The sequence below is a fragment of the Mauremys mutica genome, chromosome 4, assembly GCF_020497125.1.
Source record: "Mauremys mutica isolate MM-2020 ecotype Southern chromosome 4, ASM2049712v1, whole genome shotgun sequence".
Taxonomy (NCBI): Eukaryota; Metazoa; Chordata; order Testudines; family Geoemydidae; genus Mauremys; species Mauremys mutica.
In genome coordinates this window covers 90,742,528-90,756,962 of record NC_059075.1, presented here as the reverse complement: position 1 = coordinate 90,756,962, position 14,435 = coordinate 90,742,528, and the positions used below count along the sequence as shown (strand labels likewise).

The 14,435-nt window shown below is 39.1% G+C and overlaps 1 protein-coding gene and 1 pseudogene across 4 annotated transcripts in view; one reads left to right on the top strand and one right to left on the bottom strand.

Moving 5' to 3' along the window:
- DCDC1 (doublecortin domain containing 1) overlaps positions 1-14,435 on the top strand; it is a 434,351-nt gene that overhangs the window by 358,251 nt on the left and 61,665 nt on the right. For all 4 annotated transcript variants that reach the window (XM_045012463.1, XM_045012462.1, XM_045012461.1 and 1 more), the window contains exons 22-25: positions 4,947-5,057; positions 6,225-6,324; positions 7,947-8,082; positions 13,931-14,084. In XM_045012463.1, the coding sequence (XP_044868398.1) occupies positions 4,947-5,057; positions 6,225-6,324; positions 7,947-8,082; positions 13,931-14,084 (501 nt within the window). The remainder of the gene's footprint in view (positions 1-4,946; positions 5,058-6,224; positions 6,325-7,946; positions 8,083-13,930; positions 14,085-14,435) is intronic.
- On the bottom strand, positions 6,768-6,948 carry LOC123370551 (annotated as a pseudogene).

Here is a 14,435-nt window from a genome sequence, read left to right as displayed (position 1 = left end):
TTAGGTGCACATGACATTGGGGGACCTGACAGATGCTAGTCGGCATGGTTACCAGTCCTTTTGCACTGCACCACGTGCCAAAAAGCTCATGATGATGAGGACGGATACCAGTCATATTGCACCATCAGCCACTCATAGCAGGGGAGGTGGGAGCAAGGATGTTGGTGTTGACTGCTGCAGCATTGTGTCTATCTGCAGCATTCAGTAAAGATAGGGTGACGTTAAATAGTCACGAGAGGATTTTTTCCCTTTTACTTCTGGGGTGGGTGGGGGGGTGTACATTGCCGAGCTATGCCCTGAACCACCATGGACACTGTTTGTTTGACCCTAGAGGCACTTGGAGCTCAGCCAAGAATGCAAATGCTTTTCGGAGACTGCAGGAACTGTGGGATAGCTTGAGTCCTCCAGTCCATGAGCGTCCATTTGATTCTTTGGCTTTCCGTTACGCTTGTCACGCTGCAGTGCGCTGAGTCCCTGCTATGACATCTGTCTGGAGAATTTTAAAAAATGATTCTGAATTTCGTCTTCTATAACGGAGCACTGATAGAACGGATTTGCCTGCCCTTACTGCGATCACATCCGCATGGTCCATGCTGGAGCTCTTTTTTTATTTTGATTTCGGACTGCATCGCCACCCGTGCTGATCGGAGCTCCACGCTGGGCAAACAGGAAATATTCAAAAGTTCGCGGGGCTTTTCCTGTCTACCTGACCACTGCATCCGAGTTCAGATTGCGGTCCAGAGCGGTCAGTGGTGCACTGTGGGATAGCTCCCGGAGGCCAATACTGTCGATTTGCGGCCACACTAACCCTAATCCGATATGGCAATTCCGATACTAGCGCTACTCCTCTCGTTAGGGAGGAGTACAGAATCCGGTTTAAAGAGCCCTTTATATCGATATAAAGGGCCTCTTGGTGTGGACGGGTGCAGCGTTAAATCGGTTTTATGCTCCTAAAACCGGTTTAAACGCGTAGTGTAGACCAGGCCAAAGTCTGTTGCTGACAGTACATTATGCAGCTGTGCAGGGAGACCCAAGTTTATTAGCAGCTTCTTTTAGTTGAAGCCAGAATGCAAGACTGAGCTTATGCATTCGTTATCTGGGAAGATGCAAGCCACACTGGTGTTTTAGAACTTCCTGCTTTATGACTGACTAGGTAGCACTGTTTAAAATCATGGAGATCAGAATCCTCTATTTGGCCTGGAAATGGATAGGTTATGGAAAGCAACACAGCAAGATTCTCCACCTCACACTAATAGATGAGAGCCTCTGCTTCTGTCAATTGGCATAGGTTCATTGATGTCAGAAGAGTTACACTGAGTGACATCAGCTGAAAATCTGGCTCATGTGTTTCTACCCTGACCCAGTAAAACCAGCTCTAGGAATTGTAGAGGCTAGCTCTGGCATGTAACCTATGAAATCTTTGACCTCTCCACCTCAACAGCTACGAGGACACACATTGTGAAAGTATTTTTTAGTATGTTGACATCGATTAGCTTGGAAATTAACTGAAAACTTCAATGCATTTCATGTAGAATAGGGTCTTGAACAACTAGATGTGAAGCAGTAATTTAGAAATGAAAGGCTGTGTTTGCCTTTCCCTATCTTCTGGAAAAACGGACAAACTACCTTTGTCTTGCCATCTTGATCAAAGTTAAGACCAAGACTACATGATAATGATTCTATCCAAGTAGTAGTGAGAAAAGTGGAGAATGAATGGAGGTTTTCTCTGAATCATCATTTGAGATGAACCCAGAATGGCAGAGGAAATTTGAAAGCATGGGGAAGTACTCATAAAAATGTCTGGGGGGGAAAGAGTTACTGGTATTTATCATGAGATAGTTACCTTTGTTGACCTTTACTTTGTCATGAAACAATTAATTCTCTGACATAGCAAGTGATTTCATGATGACCACATCTTTGTTGGATGTAGTTGTATAAGTCTCGTGTCGTGAAAATCTTCAGTCAGCTATTCAAATGATTGTTTAGTGCTGAAATAGTTATTTAAAAATGCTTTTTAGGAAAATACTGAAAAAATATCTTTGCTTTCTAATATGTATATGAATAAATTGTCTTGAAACAATACCAATTATATTTGGTAAAAAGAACATATTTTTTATTTTCTTTTTGTATGACAAAAGGTTAGTAATTCATAACTCATTTAAAAGCTTTGATATAAAGAATAAGTTAAATACATTGTTTCTCATATTGTTAGCAAAGATGTTACCTTTTGACCTTTCTTTTTGAGGTTTTTAGAACATTTGATTATTCTGATAATAGTTTAATATTATTTTCTTCACATTGATTAAATATAGTTCATACATCACTGAACAATGAGTAATATTCAGATAGACTGTCCACTGAGTTGCCTGCAAAAATGATAAAGTAAAAAATTAATTTTCAAAGTAAAGTCAAGCCTGAAATTGAAATCTTTGAGGCATACATTTCATAATTAGTTCATTCTACTATATCTAAAATGTGAGTGTAGTGCTCTTAAAATAGTTCAGATCTTTTTTACATAGAAAGTTAATGAATAATCCTAAATTTCTGATTTTTTTATTTTTTACCCTTTCTGAAATAATCTCTGAAGCTCTACCAAAGTGCTTACTTTTTATGAAGTTGTTGAATAAGGTCATTTGAAATAGAAAGACTGATCATCACAACCACTGAAGTGAATGGGACTACTCACATATTTAGGATTAAGTATGTGCAAAAACATTTGCATGGTCAGGGCCCTGGTCTCCACACAATATATTGTTGTCATTTTATGCTAATGTCCTATGTAATCCTTCCTTCACAAGGCAATGATACTAGATAATGTGTCATTCTGATTTTGAACTAGATGCTTTGCCAAATACTAACGTTTAATGTGTTTTGAAATTATGGCAACATTTTGCCCAGTGTAAAGTATTAGAACTTAACTTATAGAATGCTGAGAAAAAATTATGCATCCTCAGAGTTCTACAGTAAGGGAATGGAACTGAGAAGACAGGCTCCAGTCTTTGCCTCATCACCCTTTATTAGCTCTATGACAAGCACCACAAGACTTTACTTTCCCCAAATAGGCAGGGAGCTTCATGCTTCCCACCCATTTCCATCTGTCATCTCACTTTACTGGCTTCTTCTCCACTTCAGGCCTGACCTCATGATGACCCACCTGCCACCCCCCACCCTGACCTCCACCTTGAGAGGGGAAGGAGGTACTTTCCAGCAAGGGAAACAGATCAAAATGAGCTCTTCCTAAGTTTCCTGACTTGTCCTGCCTATCAGCAGCCAGAAACTTCTCTCCTCCTCAGCCTAGTGCTTCCTAGTCAATCCATAAACTACATTAGGAAACTGGAAATCTAAACATCTAGAAATTAATTAGTGTCCTCAAGGTTTGCCACTAGGTTCATTAACTTATGCTCACATCAGTAGATAACTCAGGGTATTTCAGACTGTTAGGTGATCTGACATATATAAATGTTATAAATACTGTGTGTAAACAATGGATGGAAACAAAGAATGAATCTTTCAGAGCAGGAACCTGCCTTCTTATATTTTGGCAAAGCCACTGTACAACTATGGCAATGTATAAATAATAATATTGTGCTGTATTTCTGCCTCAACTGAATTTCACTGTTTGTGTGCATGTATTCTGAATCAAACAGACTGTTAGCTAACCATGGATTCTGTGGTTGAATAAATCTAAATCTAACTATTTTAAGAGTGATCTGTAATATGAGTTGCCCTCCTGCTGAGGAGCCTCCATTTGTTATAAAATGACCCAAATTACTTTTATTGATTGGCTGATTCTTTATGTGATATGGAGAAGCTTATAGTATTCATGCACACATCCCTATACAGTGGACTCCATTATTTATTTTACTATTTTGATTGATAGCAAAATAAAAAGCATATCCTGCATAATAGACCTCATCATTTACTGATAGTTACCACACTAGAGTGTCTGAGATACTCCCTATGTGCAGTAATTCCCTATGATTACAATAGGAAATAATAAGGTAGTGTATGGCATTATGGTAATTTGGTAAATGTTGATATTTTCATGGTGACAGTTTTACCTAACACATGCTGCATGAGCTAGCAGAAATGCTCACAGATATTCTTCCTGCAGTCGCTGTCTTTTATTGGCAAAAATGGATGTTAAATTCAAATGTGTTGGGACCAATTTAAGTTCAGGTGCAAGCAAGTAAGCATGACTCCATTGAAGTCAATTAAGTTGTGCCTATTTATATTGGGCTAAATCTAGTTAATGATTTACAAATTTTCTCACATTAAAATGCTGTCTAAGTTTTTTGGGGTTTGTTGTCATCTCCACTTATAAGATGTAGGGCATAAATCCCCATGAAATGAGAACAGATCAATATTAGACATATTGGGATTTCACACAAGAAAATACTAAATTAGCAATTCAGTTCAGGGTAGATTTTGATCTCAGATACACCAGTGCTAATTTGTAGTAACTCTGCTAATGTTTAGATTTACATTGTTGTAATAATGACAGGTTTCAGAAGAAGAAGAAGAAGAAGAAGTGAGCTTTAGCTCACGAAAGCTCATGCTACAATAAATTTGTTAGTCTTTAAGGTGCCACAAGTACTCCTGTTTTTTTTATTGTTGTAATAGAGACTGGATTCTGGATCCTAAAGTTAACCTTTGCTTATAAACCACTGATATTGTACTCTGACAAATTCAAATGCTCTCAGATTCTAGTATGCAATAAAGCTTTGCATCTGATTGGCAACCATGTATAAAAATCCAGTTTTCACAAATGTGTGACTAAGTTCATTGTAAAACTTGCCAAATTAGATACATAGGGATGTTTTGTTTTTCCATGTAAAGAGTGCTCCTGACCCTGAAAAACGCACAAGTGAGTCTCTTGACCAGACTGCACTCGCATAACTGAGAGTTTCCACACTGCCAGTTAAAAGTGTATTCATTTGCTTTAGAAATATTCATCCTGAAAAGAAACAGAAAACAAAGGAGAACCAGAAAATGCATCCTGATGAAGACCGTGGAATGGAAATATACAAGATAGAATTTCAGCACTTTTTGGACAAGTAAATATTCAAATGCATATATTCTTTTACATTAATATATTGATATCCCTGTCATACTGGATTTGTCTTTAGAGAAGTTATACTAGAAATAGATTTTATAAATTAAATGAAAGCCCAATAGTTTTCTATGAAATCTATCACCTGGGGCACAATAACTCTTTGTTATCTGTATTTAAAACTTGTAAATATATTTTTATACTAAAAATGAAGGCAATACCATGTAGACATTTTTGAGTGTGATATCCATTTCTATTCAGAAGACTGAATCATAGAATATTAGGATTGGAAGGGACCCTCTTCTCAAAGCAGGACCAATCCCCAGGCAGATTTGTATGCCAGTTCCCTAAATGGCCCTCTCAAGGATTGAACTCACAACCCACATGTCCCAAACCTCCTTGTTTATATCTATAGTTTATGTCCCATAACCTACTCAGGAAAAGAGTAGTGTCACTATTGTAGTTCACTTTAAAATCATCTAATACAATTGCTTTATGTGTTTTCATTCATATACTTTTATTTCTAAATAACCCTATAAAAGGTAATGGATACAGTGGTTTTCATTAAAGGTGACATGTCATTTTAAAAAACATTAGTAGTAAGCACATAAGCCCCGGTTTAGGAAAGCGCTTAAGTCCATCCCTGTTCAGGACTGCATTTCAGTATGTGCTTAAGTGCTGTCCAAAATCAGGGCAAGAGGACAAGATCCAAAGGCCATTCAAGACAACAGTAGTATTCCCATTGACTTGAATGGATTTTGAATCATAGTAGTATAAAGGAGAGATATTAGTTGAAAACATAGAAAATACATTTTATGTTGCCATTTTAATGGGAAAAATTAAAGCAGGACTCATTGGAGTATATTCTTATCTCATAGTTCAATGCTTTAATATGATACACCTATTAAAATTAGCTAGTGTCATCAGGTTGAGTTCTTCCCTCATTATCCTGTGGCTAAGTCAGCTAAAAGTACCTAAGTTCTAAAAGTGCTAAGTTTATTGTCAGTGTTTAACAATATGCTTAATAACATGTTTTTACATTTGTAAATATTGTTTGTAATTGAAAAATTTTAAAAGGATATATACAGAACTTGAATGATTACAGTATCTGTACTATAATGTCCCCATATCCAGCATATTTAGAAGGTATGTCTGTTTTCCATTATTAAAGATGTACTGCAATGTTGAATTTACCTGCTGCTGCTCGAAGATTGTTCACTGAAAAAGGCGTGGAACTCTTTCTTTTGAAAGGCCTTGAGAGAGATCAGCTGGTAAGAAAGATTTTATAAGATGGCAACTCAAGTAATAATATTAATTCAGAATGCTGGGGACACTATCTTATATTAACTCTTTGTTTGTGTGTGTTATGGCATACAGTGGGCCCAGTGTAGCAGCATTTGATTCAGTGACTGACTCTACTCACTTCTTTCTCTCCTTCCCCACTCATTAAGGCATCATCACTACTTGTGGATTAATAAACAACAATTAAACAACAATCTCAGTTTCTAAACAATTTAAAGTAATCCATGCAGTCAAAAATACAGAAACTACAACCCCATTTCCCAAAAACATACCTTTATCTCATACAGTATGAGATAATTGCCGTTATGACCAATGTCTGTTCATATTGTCTCTGGACCTGCAAGCCAAAAGAAATGGCTTTTACTTAAGAGTGTTACCTGGCTTTTACCTGAGGACTGAGGGATTTGGTGGTTTTTTTGGCACTGGTCCTGGAGACACTGCAATACCAGGTCAATGCATGGGGTGGACAGAGCAAGCTCCTATTCCATCCCCTTGTTTCAAAAATCTATTTGACATACATTCCTCAAATAAAGGACCTATCTGATAAGAACAGACACTACACTTTGATACCTGGCTTTTACCTTGGAGTGTTTCCATTGTCAAAGCACTTTCTAATGGGAAAACCAAAGTAGAACAGCACCTTGTAGGATGGCATCTTTAGATGCATCATTATGTTGTCAAGATGGTAGCTTTCTACCTTATTTGACTATTTGATGCTGGCTTCCTATTGAATTCATGTTTTTTTAAAATTATGTTTAAAATAATGTTACTGATTTTTCATTATATAATTCGGATAACTTCATTGGATGTAATTATCAGAATCTTCTCTATATTTTAGAGTAGTTCTAGACTAAGGAAATCCTAGGTATAACTCCCTTTGACTTCAGTAGGGCCAGAATTTCATTGTAGGTGTTAAACCTGCAAGGGGATCTGAATCCCTGCACCTGTGCAGACTCCTGTAGCTGCAAGGTCAATATTAACAGATCCTGATGAAAAATTGGGACCTTAGTTTGCTTAATAAAATGCAGTCAGTGAAGTACCATGAAAATGGCAGTTTCCTTTAAAACACCTAACAGGCCTAAGCAATGAATGGAGATTCTGAAATAGTGCCAGGGATTTCTGAAAACTGCTTTGAAATTGTGTTTTCTTGGGTGGGGGAGAGAGAGAGAGAGAGAATTAGGTATCTAAGGTAGAATAATTAAGCACTAGTGGTTTCTTGTATGTCCACAGTGCCATATGACCTTGACTTGAATATACTCTATAAATTCAGCTGTACTGACAATCTTAAAATGTCTTTTAAACTTGAAAGCATAATTTTGACATCTTGTTTTTAAGACAAATTGTCCTCTCCTTTTTAATTCAATGTTTAATGCAAAAGAATACTTTTCAATTACCTTGATTGTTAGATTTCACTGATATTTTTAAAATATCTGTATTATTAATTTTATTTCATTTTTACTATGGGAACCAGGTGATAAATGAGCTATTATTAGTATGTTTTCACAGTCATAATTATATTATGTATTGAACATAGTATTTGATATCTCCTCATGTGAATGTGAAGCTAATAAATAAGTTGTCTTTGTTACAGGTGTATGTGTCATGTGGAGAACCGTGGATTGATCCACACTTGACTGTGGCTCAGCACAAAAAACGTCTCCTACTCAATAATTTAGCGTCAGATATATCTGCAATTCATGCCTACTGTATCATGCGTAACCCTGAAAGTAAGCATTTAGTTATTTTAGTTCATTACTGCACTTGGGAATTATTGTCTCAATGTGTCCTCATCATATTTTTTGGGAAATAGCTGCTTTTGTGTAAAAATGTCTGAGTGTTAAAATCAGTATTGCAGGTGTAGATGAGAGAAATAACTTGGACTTGTATATATAAGGATCTCACAGCAACCAATAAACATTAAATAAGAGTAGTATTATGCCCATTTTAGAAATGGCTAAATTGAGGTAGAATGAGGTTATATGGTTTGTGTAAGGTCACACACAGCAAATCAGTGGCACAGCCTAGATTAGTCCATCATGAAAGAAAAATCAAAGTAATTCACATGCCCATCTAAAATTAGTGTAAGAGAGACCCCCCTCCAATTTTGCATATTGGCTAATCCTTTCTGCCCTCTCCAATACTGGAGCTATTGATCAGATCACTACCAACAGAAGTAGCCTTTCTCCCACTCCACTTGAAAATATTGAGGTTCTCCCACCCTCTTGTCCATCAGTGGTTTAATTTTTCTTTTCTAAGTATCTAGTCATGTAAACCAGTGTTTTCTGCAGTAGTCTCCATACGTGGCACATGTATTTGTACTTTCCGTCTCATTTGATTGCCAGTGTTTATGTAGGATATCCAGTTTGTGTGGATATTAACTTCCCCTGTAGGCATGATCTGCTTGCATAGTTGTGATTGTCTGAAATGTGTACTTGTTTCCGAATTTGGATACTAGCAAAGCTTTGGAAGTTGTGTATTGCTGCAGGAATTAGATCAGCATTGGTGGGGTTAAATTATAGGAGGGATTTGGGGAGTTTAGACAATATACTCACCATGCCATGCCACTAGTGGTTGGATCCAAAGGAAATCCAATATCTGTACAAAATTTGGAGGTATCCCATGGAGTACCATACATAGGATTACAGGCATGTTCAGACCAGGACTGGCTGCCCTGTCGTGACAGGGTCTTTAGAACTACAGTGAAACCCCGCTATAATGCACCCGGCCATAATGCAAATTCGGTTATAACGCGATCATAAGGTGGCTCCAGCCACCCCAAGCAAAAAAAAAAAAAAAAAAGCGGCCGGAGCACTGCCGAAGCAAAAAAAAAAAAAGAAATGTGCCTTCCCCACTGCCTCTTCCCCACTGCCCCCGCTTGCCCTTTTGGCGAGAAGAGCCGTTCTCCTCCCCAGCTGCTCCTCGCTCTTCCTCTGCCCCTTGCACATCTCCCCTGCTCTCCCCAAGTGTTTCCCTCTTTTGCTGCATGGCTAAGAGCCCCCGCTGCTGGAGCAGGCTGACAGCTGGGAGGGATGCTACAGAAACAGTGACCCTGCGTTTATCATGATTGAATTTTTTGGACCCCAATTATCGCGATATAGCGGGGTTTCACTGTATCTTCTTTATGTTCAATGATAAAACTACAGCATCCTCGGCCACTTTAAAAACTAAAGGAAAACCATCTTCATTGGTGTCTGCTCTTGGCAATAAATATTTAATATTAATGTAAAGAAAGCCAAATATGAATTAATTATTTATTATTATTATTATTACTTTATTATAAGACATCCATATAGGATTAACATCACGTAATAGAAATATATGTACTACATGGTGCATAGTGCATATTCTCCAAAGCCTTACCCATGCAAACAGTATGAGCAGTACCAATGATGTCTCACGTGACTAAGAGTTTGCAGGAATAGGTTCTATCTAAACAATAACTATACTTATAGTTAATAACTATAATTCAGTAACCAACTGGTATCTAATTAATAATCAATAATTGTCATACCTTATTAAACAGAAAGCTAAGCATACTTTACATACAGTGTAATAACATCTTAGCAAAAAGTGTACAGAAGTTATTAGCAAATAACATGTCTTTAAAAAAAGTAATTTTAACATATATCTAAAACACCAGTCTATAAGTTAAGCCTTCTGGGTGTATTAACTTTCTCAAGTATTCCCTTTCAGGGTGGTGTGGAACTGATGCATGTCCCCCTGACTCTGACCAACCTCTTCCCCAAACATAGATTCACTATACTGCAGAGGTGACTGATCCTTCTGTGCTAATTCATAAACCAGCCCAAAGTTCTGACCTTTAAGGATTTAGTTCATTTTTTCAGATAAAAGTATTACCCACTTCTCAGGATCAACCCCTGCATCAGCTCTGAAACACAGAGTCCTTTGTTAAATAAAGAGCAATATCCACATTAGCAGTTTGCTATTGTGTTTACATAAGGCCAACTGGGTCTCAAACCTGCAGAGCTGGTAGGCAGCAGACCACACCATACTACCACCCAGCAGCAACTGTAAGTAGTTTGTGCTCCACTACTTATGACCATCTGAGGACAAAGACCATGGGAAGTCCCACCTCAAGGGGTCAAACAGGCAGCAGCCTCATGGCTCCTGGTAGACTCCCTGCCCTATATAAACCTAAGGGGCATTTCAGGCAGTGTCCAAGCAACAGTGTGTATTTCTTGGCTTTGACCTTGCCTCCTAACCAGACCCTGAAATGTGACTTGGACTCTGATCCTTGGTATATACCCCTGCCTGGAACTTGACTACAGATTCCTCTTCTACTGTTAGCCTCAGGTTTGATCCTCCTCTGACCCAGTCCCAGCTGCCCAAGTCAGGATGCTAACATTTCAGAGCCAAAAATGTTTAGACATTAAGTAAATACATAGTATGTTCCAAATCTTTATTTATTTTTAAATATTGATAAAAATAAGTTGTTAGGCTGAAAGGGGAACTAATAATTCGTGCAATATGTATGATGTGTGGATGTTTTATGTGGCATAGTTATATTGCTACCATGGGACTGCAGAAAAATGAGGATCCTTGTACTCTGCCATAATGAATATGGCTTTTTTCCTTATATAAAAATAACTCTCGTCTGGGGGAAAAATGTTTCACTGTATGAATGAGGGTAAGTCTCTGTTTTACAATATAGAGGAGAAATAGTTACTAAAAAGTAATCTTAATACCTATGAACCATTGAAGTAGTAAACAGAGTGGTGTATTGAGTGCTTAAAGCAAAAGAACCGAAAGCTAAAAGATCAGAATTCTACTCTGAGATGTGCCACTGTCTTGCAGTGTGAATTTGGACAAATCACTTAATCTGCCTGTGGCTTGGTTCCCTATCTGTGAAATAAATACTTATTTCCCTCGCAGGTATAGTGTGAGACTTAACTGATTAATGTTTCTAAATTATTTGAGATCCTTGGGTGGAAGGTGCTACAGAAGAGCTAGGCCCTTGATGCATGTGGAACTCTCATTATCAGTAAAGAAACCAATAGATAGACAATGCTTTACAGAGTTAAGGATACAGTTACAAAGTTATAATGAAAAAATATAGCAGAGAGAGACAAATTAAAAAACAGTGGGATGGGGTCTACAAACCTGCACACAAAATACAGGCAGGAAGGGGTTAAGAATCCTTCCAGTCTGCTCACACCAAAACTAGCCACACTCTGGCTCAACTGTGAGTTGTGAAGGAGACACCCCCAGCTGCTGTAGCTAATGAGGGCAAGCCCAAGTATAAAAAGGGAAGAAGCAGAAGCAAGAGGTAGAAGAGGTTTAAGGGAGCAATAAAAATCTGCCAGAGGAGCTCGCATCAGGCTGCTTCTGTGAGACTTATATAGTAACTCCTCACTTAACGTTGTAGTTATGTTCCTGAAAAATGCGACTTTAAGCAAAATGATGTTAAGCGAATCCAATTTCCCCATAAGAATTAATGTAAATGAGGGGGTTAGGTTCCAGGGAATTTTTTTTCACCAGACAAAAGACTATATATATATATAAACACACACACACATTGTTTGTTTAAGTTTTAAACAAACAATTTAATACTGGTACACAGTGATGATGATTGTGAAGCTTGGTTGAAGTGGAGGAGTCAGAGGGTGGGATATTTCCCTTACTGCAAAATGATGAACTAGCAATTGGCTGAGCCCTCAAGGGTTAACGCTCTCACTCTACAAGGCAGCAGGAATGGAGGGAGAGGAGACATTGCAGACAGAGACACACATGTTAGGTGTGTGTGAGAGAGAGAGGCGCATTTCCCCTTTAAAAGCAACAAAGAATCCTGTGGCACCTTATAGACTAACAGACGTTATTGCATAGACTTATAGACTAATAGACTAACAGACGTTTTTGCATGCTGCAAAACGTCTGTTAGTCTATAAGGTGCCACAGGATTCTTTGTTGCTTTTACAGATCCAGACTAACACGGCTACCCCTCTGATACATTTCCCCTTTAAGTACACTGCCTTGTTAATTAGATCAGCTTGTTGAGACTGCAGCTACTGCAAGCTCCCTCTGTCCTGAGCCCTGGTGTGTACCCCCTGCTCTATGGAAGATGGGGTAAGCACGGTGAAGGAGCAGGGGGACACCCTGACATTAGCCCCCCTCTTCCTTCCCTGCCCCCCGTACAGCAAGCAGGAATCTCGGAGAGCAGCTCCAAAGCAGAGGGCAGGAGCAGCACATGGCAGTGGGAGTAGGGACAGCTGAACTGCAGGCAGCTGCTGCACAGGGAACTTAGGGGAGCAGGGAGCTGATAGGGGGGCTGCTGGTCAACCCTGGTTCCAAGCCCCCACCAGCTAGCTGCAACAGGCTGCTCTTCCTGCAAGCAGTAGACAAAGCAGGCGACTGCCAAACGACGTTAGAAGGGAGCATTGCACAACTTTAAATGAGCATGTTCCCTAATTGATCAGCAACGTAACAACGAAACAACATTAACTGGGACAACTTTAAGTGAGGAGTTACTGTAAATCCTTGGAGACACCAGGAGAATAGGTGGAGGTGAAATCCCTGAGAACTAAGGGTTTTTTTTAACTCATTTATTTTATGTTTATGTTCTTTTGCCTTTTTTTTGTTGATTTGATTTAACCCACTGCTGCTTGGGCCCATGACAGACCTAGGCTACTCAAACTGGGACTTTGCACAAGGTGGTGCCCATCACCGTTCACAGCCAGATTCAGTTACATTGGTGTAAATTGGGAGTATTGCATTATCAGTGATTGATGCTAGTGTAGGATCAGAATCTGGGTTTCAGAATTTGGCCAAAAGAGGAAAGATATGAAAAAGAAAATGTTAGAGAGCTGTCTGGAAATGTATGTCAAACTGGTGAAATAGATCAGCATTCTTAAACCATGGTTGAATTTCATGAGCATTTAAGTATTTTTCCTGAAGTGTTAATACAAGCAAAACAAAAAACCCTACACAATATAATCTCCATTCCTTTAAGTTATGCTAACATGCTGGCTACTTTTTGTGATTAGACTTATATTATAATCAGTGGTGCAAGTGGAATCCATTTCTTACCAGTACATGGGGGGGGGGCGGGGGCAGCAGCTAACAGGGGGCACATGACCTTCTCACTTGACCCTCCATGTGAATCCTCCCTGCCCTACCCCCAGCCTGGGGCCCCCACACTCTCCCTGTTCCCTCCCCATTATCCACCCCCCCTTATCTGGGATGGGAGGGGGCTCTGTCCTCCTCCCGCTGCGCCAGAGACCTTGGAATTGCAGCGGTGAAAGGAGCAGAACATGGGGCCACCAGGCAGTCCCATGCCCGCAGCTCCCCCTGTGCAGCTCTGCCACCTCCACCCTTCCACGCGGGGTCTCCTCCGTCTGTACAGCAGCACCGCTAGAGGACAGGGCTGGGGGAAGTACAGCTGTGCCAGAGAAGCTCCCGGCACGTTCTGCTCCTCCTGTGTCTTTCCGGTACGCCGTAGCAGCTATAAATATCTTGCTGATACAGCATACTGGACCGGACCGCCCTACTTGCACTGCTGATTATAATGGTGTAAATATACAATATTTAGCAGCAAATATTATGTAAACTTGCATTTAGTTCTAGTTTTAGGAGTAAGGAGCAATATTGCTGCTGGAGCCAAACTTTTTTTGGATAGATGTCTTGTGGCTTTTGAAGAAGAAAAACTAACTGAGGAGCTGCAGGAAAATCAAACAGAAGAAATGTTTCTGAATATAAAAGATGATTCAGATCTGTAAGTAATCCAAAATATCTTCAGAACAGCTGTATTACATAAATGTAGGTATAAGCAGAAATAGATACATAAAATATACCATTGCAAGTGCTTATAAAATCACTACCATTGTAATGAATGTGTGTTATTCATATTTGTAAGTGATAGGCATACTAGAAGAAAGGACTTTAGTTGAACATCCAGGTTGTAGCTGTTTACATATTTTCAAATTACTTGCTGATAAAAAATAAATAAATACTGAACAAGTGCAAACTGGCAACATTATTGGCATTGTTTGTATCTGTTGTGTGCCTTCTCGGCATGTGAAATTGCTAGTGCCTTTGTTAGACAGATCAGCTAGAAGCTACGGAC